Below are 14,171 nucleotides of genomic sequence, written 5' to 3'. Positions count from 1 at the left end.
TAAAACAAACTAATAGCAGAGCATCAAAATTAGTCACATTGTGGTTTTAAAAATTGAAATGCTGGCAACTAAGACGTCAGTTTTTGTCCACAAATCTTTTTGTTGTTGGTGGTAGTGGTTGTGGGTCTTGAACTTTGGGCCTGGGCACTGTCCCTGAGCTCCAGGAAAAAGCCCTACCACCTGAGCCACAGCACCACCTCTGTTTTTCATGTCGTTAACTGGAGATAAGAATCTCACAGACTTTCCTTGCTGGGGCTGAATTTGAACTGAAATCTTCAGATCTCAGCCTCCTGAGTAAATAGGATTACAGGTGTGAGCCACTAGCACCTGGTTCCATAAATCTTATAAATGAGAAATTCCAGTTGTCTTTTTAAAGCACATCAAAAACATCAAAAGTATTAATTTCTTCTTTATGTCCTTAATTCCTTCCTTCCTTCCTTCCTTTCTTTCTTTTTTTTTTTGTCAGTCCTGGGGCTTAAACTCAGGGCCTAGGCACTGTCTCTGAGCCTCTTTTGCTCAAGACTAGCACTCTACCACTTGAGCCACAGCGCCACTTCTGGCTTTTTCTGTGTATGTGGTACTGAGGAATTGAACCCAGGGCTATGCATGAGCATGCTGGGCAAGCACTCAACCATTGAGACACATTCTCAGCCCCTTCCTTCCTTCCTTCCTTCCTTCCTTCCCTCCCTCCCTCTTTTCTTTTTTTTTTTTTTTGTGTGTGTGTACTAGTCCTAGAGATTGAACTCAGGGACTGGGCACTATCCCTGAGGTTTTTTTTTTTTCTCAAAGTTAGCTCTCTATCCACTTGAGCCACTGCTCCACTTCCAGCTTTTTGGTGGTTAACTAGAGTTAAGAGTCTGATGCACTTTCCTGCCTAGGATGGCTTTGACCTACAATCTTTGGATCTCAGCCTCCTAAGTAGCTAGGATTATAGGTGTAAACCACTGATGCTCTGCCTTATTTAGTATAATAAACTAGAATTATTATAATAAGTTTTACTGTTTGTGATTCTCTACATACACATACATGTCTTCTACAAATATAGTCTTAAATCTTCCTTTCCCATCTGGGTACCATCCCCCTCCCCCAACCCCCCCGACCCTCAACTTACCATGTTGCCTGGGAGCTTCTGTGCAACGCTAACTAGAAATGGTAAGGATGAACAACAGCCTTGTCCTGTTCCTGGCTGAGGGGCAACAACTTCTTATTTTACCATTAAATAGGTTCCTAGCTTTGTGTGTGTGTGTGTGTGTGTGTCTGTGTGTGTTAATAGACTCTGTTTATCATGTAGAAGACATTTCTTTCTATTTTCAGCTGCTGAACATTTGATCATGAAAAAGGTTTTAGGTTTTTGTGATATGCTTATTGTGCGTCTGTTGAAATGATAGATCAGATTTTGTCCTTTTTCTCATAGGGGTAAATTACATGGATTGATTTTTATATGTTAAACCAATTTCTTTTTCCTGGGATAAATCTCATTTATTCATAGCATACAGTCTTTTATAGGTGTTGCTAAATTCAGTTTAATATTTTTTTGAGAATTTATGCATCTACTTTCATAGGGACATTAGTCTATACTATTTTTTTCTTCATAGTAGCACCAAACTAAAGCATTTGTTGTACTTATTTTGTGTGTGTGTTTCTGTGCTATTTTTTTCACATGGTAATGCCTACTTTTCTTTCTGTCTCAGAGACTTCTGCCTGAACAGTCTGTTTCTAGAGGGCTGAACTGTGCTGTGTCCACCATACACAGATACCCGTGTGCTCAGGAGAGTGTCTAAAACCAGTGCAGATGGTTAACACAGGCTCTCCTGTGCCACCTCCCACATGGTTTGTAAGTTCATCTGACATGAATACACTACTGTTACTTTTAACATGCCAAGTCTTTGCCCCTAGTCAATGACCATCTAAACCAATCCGCAGCATATAAAAGAGGGGTTTTCATTGAAAATATATCCCATTATTCAATCCTATGAGACCCTGCCAAGAATAAAGCATGTGACTGGCAGTCATGTAGCAAACATTCCAAGGTAAAGCTTGTTTGTTTGGGCGAGCTCAGGTACCTGGTGTCAGCAGGATGACCGAGGTGACGATCAGGGAACAGATGACCAGAATGACCAGCAGGGCGATCGCAATTCCTTTCCAGTTTCTCTGTGGAGGGTTGCTCCCCACCAGCTCCTGAAATACACACACGTGGAAAGAAGCTCATAAGCAAACAGGAAAGCAAATGAGCACCTGCCATTCAAAGCAAGCACCGAGACCCAGAGCCCTTGAAGGGGTGACTGCTGGTTCCGGAATCTGCCCAGCACTCTCTGTGCTCTTCCTGTGGCAGTGCCCAAAGACCACCCCCTCTGTGATGGGGTAAGACTTGGTGTCAACAAAGAAAAGAACCTGGCAGCGTTCACAGGCACACGCACACACACACACACACACACACACACGCACACACGCACGCACGCACGCACGCACGCATGCACGCACGCATGCACATACCAGACACCAGCACACAGCCATCCTGGGATTTTCTCTTCATCAGTCAACCTGGAATGCCGATGGACTCAAAGCCAAGCGTAAAACACTGTAGCCCAAGTCTTTTCTCATCTTTTCATTTCTTGGTGTCCACACTATCATCTTCTATTTCTCACTACCAAAAAATATGTGCAAATTAAATCCACTTCTAATTTTTATGCTTTAAAAGTATCTTTAAGTAGCTGTACAAAGGAGCTGACATCTAACAGAGCAGCTTATGAATACATCTCGATCAATGTCACCCCTTTCAACTCTCTTGCCCATCCCTCCCAACCCACCCCTTCCTAAACTTTTAATTTTATAGGGTATGCATTGAATTTTGGACTGCATTCCCCCCTCTTCTCCTCTTTATTGTCTGCTCCTCTCCCCTTCATATCAGATGGTGGCACCAATGTGGGCAAAAGGGCCCCTAAGACTTGTTCAATCTTCCTGGAAAGCAGTGTGTAGGTCCCTCCAAAACCAAAGACAGAACTACGTACAAAGGGTAAACCAATGCAACAGCAATACACACTGGACACTATGCTGGAAATGAACTTTACAACTTGGGGGAGGGGATTGGGGGGAACAGGAGAAAACGAGGGAGAAGGTAACATGGTTTAAACATAAATGTACTCATTACCTTACTTATGTAACTGTAACCCCTCTGTATATCACCTTCATGATAAAATCAAAACAAAACAACTATGCTATGACCCAGTAATTCCATTCCTGGGCCTTTACCCAAAAGATCACAAACCAGAATACAGTCATAGCAGCGCAGCCAGGTGCATCACAGCACAGTACTATGGACCTTAGCCAAGGAAAGAATCAGCCCAGATCCCCTCAGTGGACAAATGGATCAAGAAAATACGATCTATATGTGGATCTAGATCTACATGTAGATCTAGATCTACATATATAATGGAATTTTGCTTCTTCGTTAGAAAGAATGATATGGCATCATTTGCAAAGAAATGGAAAGACCTGGAAAAAATTATATTAAGTGAACTAAGTCAGGCCCAGAGACACCAAGGCTGGACGTTTTCTCTCACATGTGGAATCTAGAATTAGTTTATAAATATTAAACAGTTGCAGTGGTGTGTGAGTGCTCACAAATGTATTAACTGAAATATGGTAGATTCAGGGTAGAAGACACACAATGTCATGTTCTTCAGACAGACTGAACAAACAAAACATCAGGAAATAGACACTAGATTTTTAGCAAAACAAATGCCAGGAAATAGGCACTAGGTTTTTAGCACTGGACTAATTAGACAAGTATCATGAGATCCACACCTCCAGTTCTTTCTCTATTTTTTTTTTTTTTGGTTGTGGGGCTTAGGTGCTGTCCCTGACCATTTTTGCTCAATGCTAGCTCTCTATCATTTTGAGCCATAGTCCCACTTGCAGCTTTTTAGTGGTTTATTGGAGATAAGAGTCTCCTTTCCTGCCCTGCTGGCTTTTTTTTTTTTTGGGGGGGGGTCCAGTCCTGGGACCTGAACTCTGGGCCTGGGCGCTGTCCCTCAGCTCTTCAGCTCAAGGCTAGCACTCTACCACTTGAGCCACAGTGCCACTTCGGGCTTTTTTCTTTTTGCTGAGGAATCGAACCCAGGGTTCATGTATGCAAGGCAAGCGCTCTACCACTGAGCCACCTTCTCAGCCCCTCCCTGCTGGCTTTTGACTGCTATCCTCAGGTATCAGCCTCCTGAGTAGCTGGGATTTTAGGCATGAGCCACCAGTTTACACCAGTTCTTGATGCAAAGTTTCAAGATTCCCCAGGTCTATCTCCATTGGCCGGCTCATGTACCCTCAAGGGAAGCCCCAGGCCTGGCTGTTGAACCACTGTGTGTGGCAGGGGTCGGAGGGGGAATTTGGAGACAGTGCTAAAGGATTCTAGAGGTGAACAAATCTAGGAACTTAATTAGGTGTATGAGCTGCCGAGACCAAATTTTAAATTCCCCTTAAATTAGTGTTCATATAATTTATAGTCCCAACTGGACTCTTCTGAGAGACAATGGGAGCAACACCAGTAATTAATCCCAAGTAATGAGTATGATAATTCTATATGCATATAAGGACATATGATTGCAATGTGAATGGATAATTCTGCCTAGGTGGATCTGAGACTGTTTTCCCTCATACGCTTGTTACCACACTTATTACCCCAGCCACAAAGCAGGAGAATAGCCGTGGCTCTCAAGAACATAATGAATATCTACATGTGTTTTCATCCATGATGTAAAGTTCATTTGGAAGGTATCAAATTGTTACAAATCAAAGTAGAGACAATGTTCACTAGTCACCAGCCCTCCTTTGTCCCAGCATGATGCATGTTGAAGGGTAGACAACACAGACATGATGTATGGGGTATGTCTGGAGAGAGGGACAAGAAGAGGAGGATGTCCGCAGAGCGTGTGGATTCCAAGGCCGTAGTGAGCCCCCACCGCCCCGCCCCACACAGGCATGTCTTATGGAAGAGGAAGAAGACATATTCGGTGCAGCCTGGGAAAGCAGACTTCTAGACAGAAGGGAATTTCAGAGAATGTCAGATCTGTGAAACACTGGACCATTGTGGGAGCTCAGAGCAGACTGCTTCACCAGGTAGAAGAGCCAGGGATCTGATGGGACCTGAAGCCCGTCCTTCAGGGAGGAGGCAGACGCAGATGGCTGTGATTGCTGACACAGCCCACAACCTGCACAGAGAGTGGAGAAGAAAGGTGCACAGTGTGGATGCTGCTACTGAGGGTGAAGCAATGGACACCCCCTGAAGGGGGCAGGGACTCCGCTTCCTCCACAGCCAGCTTCCCAGGCACTGTCCGAAAGAATGAACAGGGCTGGATAGAAGCAAGCATTGCTATCTTCCTACCAGGGTGCTGCAAGCCGGATCCTAGTCCCAACCCCATTTCCTGAGTATAGACAGGTTCCATGACCTCTGAGATCATCCTGGGTAACTGTACACACAGGAATAATGGTATTCTTTACTAAGTTGCATTTTCATTTGCCAAGTTTAATCTTCAAAGCAAAGGTAATTTTCTTTCATCACATTATTATTTGTAATAATAATGATAGTAAGAAGTGAACTGAAGAGGAAAAAATTATAATCACACTCATCTAAGAAATTAAAAATCTTCACCCTTTCCTTTATAGTCCTAGTCCATATGAATACTCATTTTTGACAGAGCACAGATATGTTATTTTAAAAGTTAGGCTACAGGTAAATGTTTGTACATCTTCTATCCATCCATATGCGCATCCTCTCATCCATCCATCCATATACTCATCCATCCATCCATCCATCCATCCACCCACCTACCCTCCACCAATCTGCCAATCCACCCACCACCCATCCATGCCATATATAGTAGTGAATAAAACAGATAATGCCATTTATTAACTTAGATGGAGGGCTTTCATCTTTTCTGTATTATTTCTTGCAGGTACAAATAATGAGATAAGCCCATAAGCAGAGAAAGATAAAAGCAAGCTGAGGTCAGAGTTGTGAGCTGTTTAACCATAAGGAGGGCAAAGAAAGCCCCTAGTGAAATGACCTTTGAACAGAACAGAGCAGAAAGAATCACATAGGGCAGACGATGGGGTGAGGGGAGTAAGGAGGATACGGAGAGAGAAGGAGCAGGAGCTGGAGAACAGAGACGAGAGCCAGAAGAGAAAAGGAAGGGAAAGGAGAAGGAGAAAGAGGAGGAGGAAGAGGAAGAGGAAGAAGAACAGGAGAAGAGGGGAGGAGGAAGAGGCAGAGCAGGAGAGGAAGGGGAAGGAGAAGGACAGAGAAGAAAAGGGAGGAAGAAGAGGCGGGGGAGAAGGGGAAGGAGGAGGAAGAGACAGAAGAGGAGAGGAAGAAGAGGAGGAGGAGGAAGAGGAGAAGAGGGGAGAGGAGAGAAAAAGAGGAGAAAGTGGAAGAGGAAGAGAGGGAGGAAAACAAAGATAGGAAAGAGTAGGAAGAGGATGGGGAAGAGAAGTAGAAGAGGAGTGGAAGAGGAGGAGGAGGAGGGAGAAGAGGAAGGGGAGGACAAGGGGGAAGATGGGGGAGGAGGGGAGGACAAGGAGGATGGGGGGAGACCTTCTGTGAAGTGCTCCAGCGAGGAGCCCGCAGCCAGAGTGGTGAGAGCAAGGAGACCAAGCTGAGTGGCCGCAGCAGGAGAGCAGGACAGAGACCCGGGGCCTGGCTGTGGCCTCAGGTCCACGTATGTGTCCTGCTTGCTTCATGTGGCCTGCCGTGATGACAGAGACAACAGGATGGACGTCCGACCCTGGCAGGGGTGAGCGGGGAGACTGTCTCTCACGGCTGAGCAGAGGACCACGGCGTAGGCAGCGGTGCGCACGCATGAGGGCCGAGTGTCATAAGCACAGCAGGAGGACAGTTTGGGCACAGGCAGGGCCTTGCCAACCGCCATGGGCCAGTGGGTGGCCTCACATTGTATTTCCTGAAGCTAAGGCAGGGGCTCGACCAGATGGCCCATTCAGCGGGGAAGGAGGGCATGCATTTGCTCCATTTCTCACAGCAATCTCTCTCTCACACACCCATCAGGCAGCTTTTCGAAGCATTTGAGGACCATGAGACACTCTGGGTCCCTCATCAGAAAAGGGATCTAAGTTTAGGCCACTGCTGGTTGAAGACATCTCAGAGCACACTGGCTCCTCAGCAGCTGGCTGGGCTCACAGCTGCAGGAGGAGACATGGCTGGCCCCGGGAAGGCCCAAGCCTGACTCCTGCAATAAAGCGTCCTTCGGATTGTGCATGAGAGAACTCTGCTCCCAGGATGGCCACTCAGGCCCTTGTCGGCCCTTGGGGGGTGCTCTGGCTGCTCTAAGTGTGAGGATGTGGCCTCGAGATCCCGAGCAGGGTGGGCTCAGCAGCCCCTTCTGGTAGACTGATGCTGTGGCAGGAAGGGGCGAGAGCACAAATCCACCTCCCCGAAGACCATACATTAAAATTAATTTTCATTGTCTGGCCCAAGTGTGCAGGACCAGCCTCTGATTATGACTCATCACCCTCTGAATAACAGGACAGGGAAAAAAGCAAACAAACAAAAATAAACCACAAAAATAAAGAAACAAGACAAACAACAAAGGACAGAAATCCACATTTCCCAACCCATGGGCCACACGGTCACCTGCACCTCGCTCTCCTCCCCCAAACCGCGAGGCTCACGCTCTGAGAACACCTCCTCCACTACATCTCCCTGCATCCATCTTTTTCTTACCATCAGAGCTTAGATAACTTGCCAGTGTTTGGACAGAATGTGTTCAGAGTTTCTGGTTCTTCTCATACATCGTCCAAAGTGCCAGCAGCCTCACACTTCACGATGTCCGGAAGAGAGGCCGCAGCAAAATGGGGGCAGTGGAGCTGAGGGCAGATGGGAAGACGCCCGGAGACCCTCAGGCCACTTGCAGAAGAGATTTCTATGCTGGGTGTTTTGAGGGGACAGGTTCCACATGTCGCTGCCCAATGTCGCAAGTTCCCAGAGACAGTCAACAAATAAGTAACTGACGAGGCTCAAAGATGAGAGCCACGGCAAGTGACGGGCAGTGACTGCCATCATTTGAGTGCATTTTTACCAGAGGACTTGCACACTCACTCTACCCTGTGGAGCAGCTTCAGCCCCCTCTCCATACACACCAAAATAAAGGAAAAGATTCAACTGTCCGGCCTGAACCACCGTCTTCTGCACCCGGGGCCCGGGAAGCCACACTTCTGGGACTCAACCGTGGACTCCTAAAACGCTGAGGATTTTAGATGTGGCATTAAAGCGATCCAGTTTACTGTCAGCTGCTCTCGTGAACTGCAAGATGACAGGATGGCAGGGAGGAAGCAGAGGCTGAGACACATGGACAAGAAGCAGACAGAACGAGGGCTCTTGTTTCTCCATTTGTCTTCCCTTCTTCATGGATGAATTTTTCCCCCTTTGGATTGAATTACACACTCCTGCTGCGTCTGCACTATTTTCCATCCCATCTTGTTTGATCTGGATGGGTGCATTTCATGGGGATCTGACCACACTACAAACGCAGAGGCCAGGTCCTGGCTCGGTTACCGACACGGCATTCGTGTTTTCTGAGGGCGCGTTCTGAGCAGCCTGCCCAGGGAAGCCAGGCGGAAAAGCGTAGTTGTTTGCTTCATAATTTTGAGATAGCTAATTTTCTAATGTTGTATAGAACTTTCATTGGAAAGACCACTGTCTCGGAGGTATGAAGTCACCTCTCTGTGGAGACTGAGTAGAGCCTCAGCCAAAAGCCATAGATGCGGACATCGTTGCTTGTCTTGTTGCATCCAAAATGCACTGGAAAGCCAGGGGGGAATTCTGTCCACCAATTTTCTACTTGGTTCATTCACATCAGAAAAGTGTGCAGAAAAAGACCAGGATATCTCTCGCTGAGCTTTCAAATGTGTGAAGCACCAGGCCAACATGGAACCAAATGCCTTAAAATGCAAAGTGTTCACACAGCACCAGTAAAAATTACTCGCTGAAAATAAATGACACGAACATGACCACGGGATCTCCCGTGACACGGCCGCGCTCTATTGTCTAAATGTATTTTCTTCCTAATATTTATTCTCTGTGAAAACCTCTGACATAAATTTCTTTTATGTACCACGGACCATTTACTCTAAGTAGAAGGTAGCAACAAATTACAAAATCAATGGCGCATCTATCTCAGGGTGGCGAAATAGGCTTCTAATCACTGTTTCCATAGTCAGGAGGACAACAAATGGCTGTAAGACACCGGGAACGAGGTGTAAATAGCACTCATCAACAGACACGTGTCCATCAAAGTCAGCCCAGGGACCTGCAGCATGCATTTCCCCACCTCTGTCTTGGTTCCTTTACTTCATCTCCATTATTGGTGCTTCTTACACTGGGCTACAAACACAATAAAGATAACAGCCTGAGGAAGGAGGGTAGACTAGGGACTGTGCTCACTCTGTGATCTCAATGGGTTGCACAGAGTAGGGAGGAGGGGCTGAGAATGGCGACAAGGGTCTGACCGGCACAGCCCGGTCACGGATTCACTGACTCTCATGGTCTTAGTGAGTCTCTGAGTCATGGGACAAAATGACCTTACACTCCATCCATCCTCCCTTCTCTCTCCCTTCTCCTCTTGCTGCCATCTCCCTACCTCCCTCTTACCTTAAACACAACACACACACACAAACACACATAAATACACACACACCATTATCACCCAGGAACCAATGATCTAAATCAGATTCCCTCCCCTGTGGAGTAGTGCCAGTCAGAGATGTTAGAAAGACTCAAGCACCTGGAGAGCAGTAAGTAGGTCTGCCATTTACAGAATGGGTCCCTCTGGAGTTTGGTGGACTTTTCCCAGAAAATTCAGACGGTCCCTAACAGCCTGTTCCACCCCACCAAGGCTCAGGCAGGCAGCTGAAGACCAACGGGAGAAAAATGAAGACAATGGGAGGCAGAACTTAAAGAACATGGAAGGACCCTCAGACGGGGCAGACCGTTTGCAGGACTGAAGATGGAAGGAGGCGCCCGGCAGCCCTGGCTGTGAGCCGTGTCGCATCACCCTGTCCGTGCAGGATTGTGCCTGTCCCCCTGGGCGCCTTCCTTCCTTCCTTTTCAGGGCAGCCATTCAGGCGACATCTTCAAACACTTTCCACCTGCAGTGCTGAGAATGCTCTGAACTTCAAACAAGAAAATCTGAACTCTGTACAAGCTGCTCAGGCCTGAACCCAGCTGGGTAACACTTGTTTCTTAAACTGAACTGCGATGGTGACTCTTCTTCTACACAGCCTTGTGTTCTTTTAGCATTCTGTCAGTCTGGGGTCCCTCCTTTTTGGACCAAGTGTATTTACTGCAGCTTCTAAAAACTTAAAGATACTGTTACTTTTCTGTGGATAAAAGAGACTGAATAAACCCCCACAAGTCAGGACATGCTGACTAGACCTGAAACTGCACTTGAGCCACCTATTTGTAGCAGGAAAAGAAAAACAGAAATCTCTGATTTTAGACACTGTGTAACCAATGTAAAGGACTTGTAGGAACTTAAAGGAAGGAGAACTGATTGTTTATTGTTAGAGAGCAGACCTGTGAGGGAACAGCCAGGTAACCAGTGTGTATTTATCTGAAGAAAAAATGGGCCACAACACAATGTAGTTAAAGCCTTCAGAGAAAACAAGAAGTACTGGACACAAGACAAAACAGCTAGACTCTAGGATACAAAGAGAAGCTAACTGAACCACAAGGAAGGTGGCTGAAGAAGATGTCATGTGTTCCTCAGGATGAGAAGCAGGGTCAGAGGCCCTGGATGCATGGGCGGCGGGCAGAACTCTGCAGGCCTCGCTCTGCCCACACAGAGTCCTCACCAACCAGCCCAGTGGACACCCCACACCTGGACTCACTGACCAGCCCAGTGGACACCCCACACCTGGACTCACTGACCAGCCCAGGGGACCATTCACACTTGGACTCATCAACCAGCCCAGTGGACGATTCATACTTGGGCTCACTGACCAGCCCAGTGGATGATTCACATCTGGACTCACTGACCAGCCCAGTGGACGATTCATACTTGGGCTCACTGACCAGCCCAGTGGATGATTCACATCTGGACTCACTGACCAGCCCAGTGGACCATTCACACTTGGGCTCACTGACCAGCCCAGTGGTTTCCCCAAGATTCATTTCCTGTGAGCAAGACAAAGAGGTGCTGACATATCCTGATTTTCCAGGCTGACAGATTTGTCCAGGACCACTCCAGTAGACAGGATACAAGGTCATGTCTAGGGTCCTAAAGCAAATAGTCCTCAGCGCTAGCACTGCCTGCAGAAGCAGACATCCCTGCCAGCGTCTTCCTGCTTCTGAGCACTTCCCTACTCTCTGTGTGAGTGAGAGCTCACTTGTGTTCACTACTCTGTGCCAAAAGGAGCACTCTGAGAATGCCTAATAATGCAGGCTGACTTTTCCAACTCTCCAGGTCAATGGTCTCAAAGGATTCTGACTTCTTGACGGTTCTCTATAAATAGCAACGGGGTATATGTTGGGATTCCATGCAGAATTTCTGTCTCCTAATGTTCAGCCAGTCTCCCAACACCACAGATGCTGGATTTCTCACTGCTCCTCTTTTCCTAGGTCTGTTTTGTCTCATTCGGACCATCAATTTATCTTCTCTGGCAAATGAAGTCACTTGGCTACAGTATTAATTTGAAGTTCAAAATGCTAATGATTTCAGTACCGAACTGACTCAGACCTTCAGTACCACTCAGGCCCAAGTTCTGCTTTAGGAAATAATCTGCTGGTTTGATCTTGGCAAGGCAACGGAAGTTGGTCTTAAAAATGTAGCCACCCTCTTCAGATGCTTGGTGTCTGAAGGCCAATGTTCTCCAACCCGTCATAGCTACAGAAACAGGAGAAAAGCTTTCTTCCAGGAACAGGGAGCAATCTAATCCTCAAATAGCTAAGTTTTTCCAGGTAAAATCAGATTGTGCAGCTCTGTAATAATATGCAAGCTTATTGCTGATAAGCTTAAAATACTTTAAAATGCCCGGGGACCACGCAGTCATGAGTGGGCAAGCCCACGTGGGGGCCAAGCCCTGCTTCCGGCACATGGGAGGTGGGCACAGAGCACACACCTAGCCTGAGTTTGCAGCAGCCGAGCTCAGCGGGGAGAACTGCCCATGGCTGAGCCAGCTGCCTTCATGCCCGTGTGGCCCGGCACGGCCATCCTGCAGGCCTGGCATCCACTGCAATGGCGGCTAATTTCTGTGCCGTGTTGTGAAGTTCCTGGAAGGAACTCAAGCTATACGATGATAGTCTGCCCCAACCGGTTTTGAATCCTCAAGGCAAGAGCAGCACTCAGCCCTGACACCATCCTGGCCTCCACGTATGTGTAAGGCCTGAGGCCAGGGCTCCATTGCGGACCACGGGGGATGACCAACCTGCATCTCTCCTTCCCATCTCAGGATGGCTCAGCAGAGGAAAGGTGTTATTTTTACAGTCCCTTTGTGGGGAGGTAAGGTTTATCCAGTGTATGTATTTGCATCTATTCATAGATACATAATTATATGTCTGTCTGTCTGTCTGTCTGTCTGTGTGTCTCCACGTGGGTGAGGAGGACCTTTGTCTATGGAGACGAAGGCCACAAACAATTCCTATTCAAGAGTGTGTGGCTGTAGAGGAGCCCGTCTGCTTCCTCGTCTGGTTTCTGGCTTCAGCTCTTATGTCTTCTCCAACACTGGGATGTTTGTAAGTAGTTTAGACAATGCTGCGAGCACCTTTGAGTAACCTGGCTAAATTGTTTCCTGGGTTTTTGAGAGGAAAAAGACACACCCTCAACAGCTCCTTTCCAAAGGTGGCTTCAAACAATGTAATCAAAAATCCATCCCTACTGCAACACATAATTAATTTGTAAAAATGACTAAGGGAGGGCCTCATACAATTTTCCAATCCATTAATCATCATAGACAGGTCTTTTGCCAATAAAAATGTTCTTAGGCAAAACAATTTGTTGTGTTCATTTTCTCTACATTTCCTGTTTAGGCTACTCAGAGAGAGCACAATGCTTTACAATAATGAGCAACAATGTTTGTATTCTAGTCAGGCTGCTTTGAGGTCTTGTGAACTAGGCCTCAAATCGGGCCCTGAAGACCTGAACGAAGGCTAACTAGCCCAGGGCCATGTACTCCAGAACATCTCTTCCTCTGCTGCTGAAGTAGGTTTCTGGTTGCAGTAAGTGCTCCGCACAGCACTGGGTAGTAGCTACTTCCTGCTGTTCTCGCCTGGACTGCCTCCTACCTGCCTATTCCGTCCCACACAGTCCTTCCTGATCTGTGTTTAGTCACCTGTCTTGGCTGTGCTAACAACTACATGCAGCGAAGTCTTCAGGATTTTCCCAGAAAGGTAGCCAAGTCGCTTTCCCTCTGTTTGGAGGCATGCAAACTGAAATCCAAAGTGTGAAATCATTTGTTGGAGATCAGCTTAATCTGGATATGTAGTTGCATACCTGTAATCCTAGCTGATCATGGATAAGAAAAAACTGGAGTTCAATGCCAGCCTGGGTAAGAACTTGTCTCACAAACACAAAATACAAATAAAAGGGTTAGGAATGTGATTCAAGTGGTAGAGCTCTTTCCTAGCAAGCATGAAGCTCTGGATTCCATCTATAGTATGGAAGGAAGGAAGGGAGGGAGGGAAAGGAAAGGAAGAAGGAAAGAAAGATAATAAAAGAGAGAGAAGACCATAAGTTACACGTAACTTACAAGGGCCAGAGGTAGAAGAGTGGCCCGTGAGGAGCAGATACAGATCCCAGAGTTCTTTACTATAAGCCACAACTTCCATGACTATGCCAAAAATTGAGTTATGTCTCAATTTTTAATATCTGTCCAATGGCTAACATTTGTCCAAAGTGCTAATCCCAAGAGCAGGAAAGGGGAGGGAAGTCTAGGCCACGGCAAAGCCGGGGCTGTGGCAGGTCACCAGGGAAGCTCCTCATTGCCTCCCAAGCCTAGCTCAGACCCCAAACGCAAGCTGAGAGCAAGGAGGATGCGCCTTCCTAGGACTTGCTCTTCCCAGAGGCCAGCTTCCTCCCAAGCAGTTCATCTAGCTCCAGGAGGATAGCCAGCCTGTAGAGAAGACACATCTACTGTGTCCGAAAAGCATTTGCTACCGGCCATGAACATTCTCA

General features: G+C 46.9%; 1 protein-coding gene across 4 annotated transcripts in view; it reads right to left on the bottom strand.

Moving 5' to 3' along the window:
* The window catches only part of Dpp6 (dipeptidyl peptidase like 6), a 648,628-nt gene that overhangs the window by 197,615 nt on the left and 436,842 nt on the right, over positions 1 to 14,171 (bottom strand). For all 4 annotated transcript variants that reach the window (XM_069997168.1, XM_069997171.1, XM_069997167.1 and 1 more), the window contains exon 2: positions 2,064 to 2,178. In XM_069997168.1, the coding sequence (XP_069853269.1) occupies positions 2,064 to 2,178 (115 nt within the window). The remainder of the gene's footprint in view (positions 1 to 2,063; positions 2,179 to 14,171) is intronic.

This window comes from Dipodomys merriami, unplaced genomic scaffold, assembly GCF_024711535.1.
Source record: "Dipodomys merriami isolate MVZ:Mamm:240054 unplaced genomic scaffold, mDipMer1.0.p SCAF_5, whole genome shotgun sequence".
Taxonomy (NCBI): domain Eukaryota; kingdom Metazoa; phylum Chordata; class Mammalia; order Rodentia; family Heteromyidae; genus Dipodomys; species Dipodomys merriami.
This window is presented reverse-complemented; position numbering and strand designations above follow the sequence as displayed.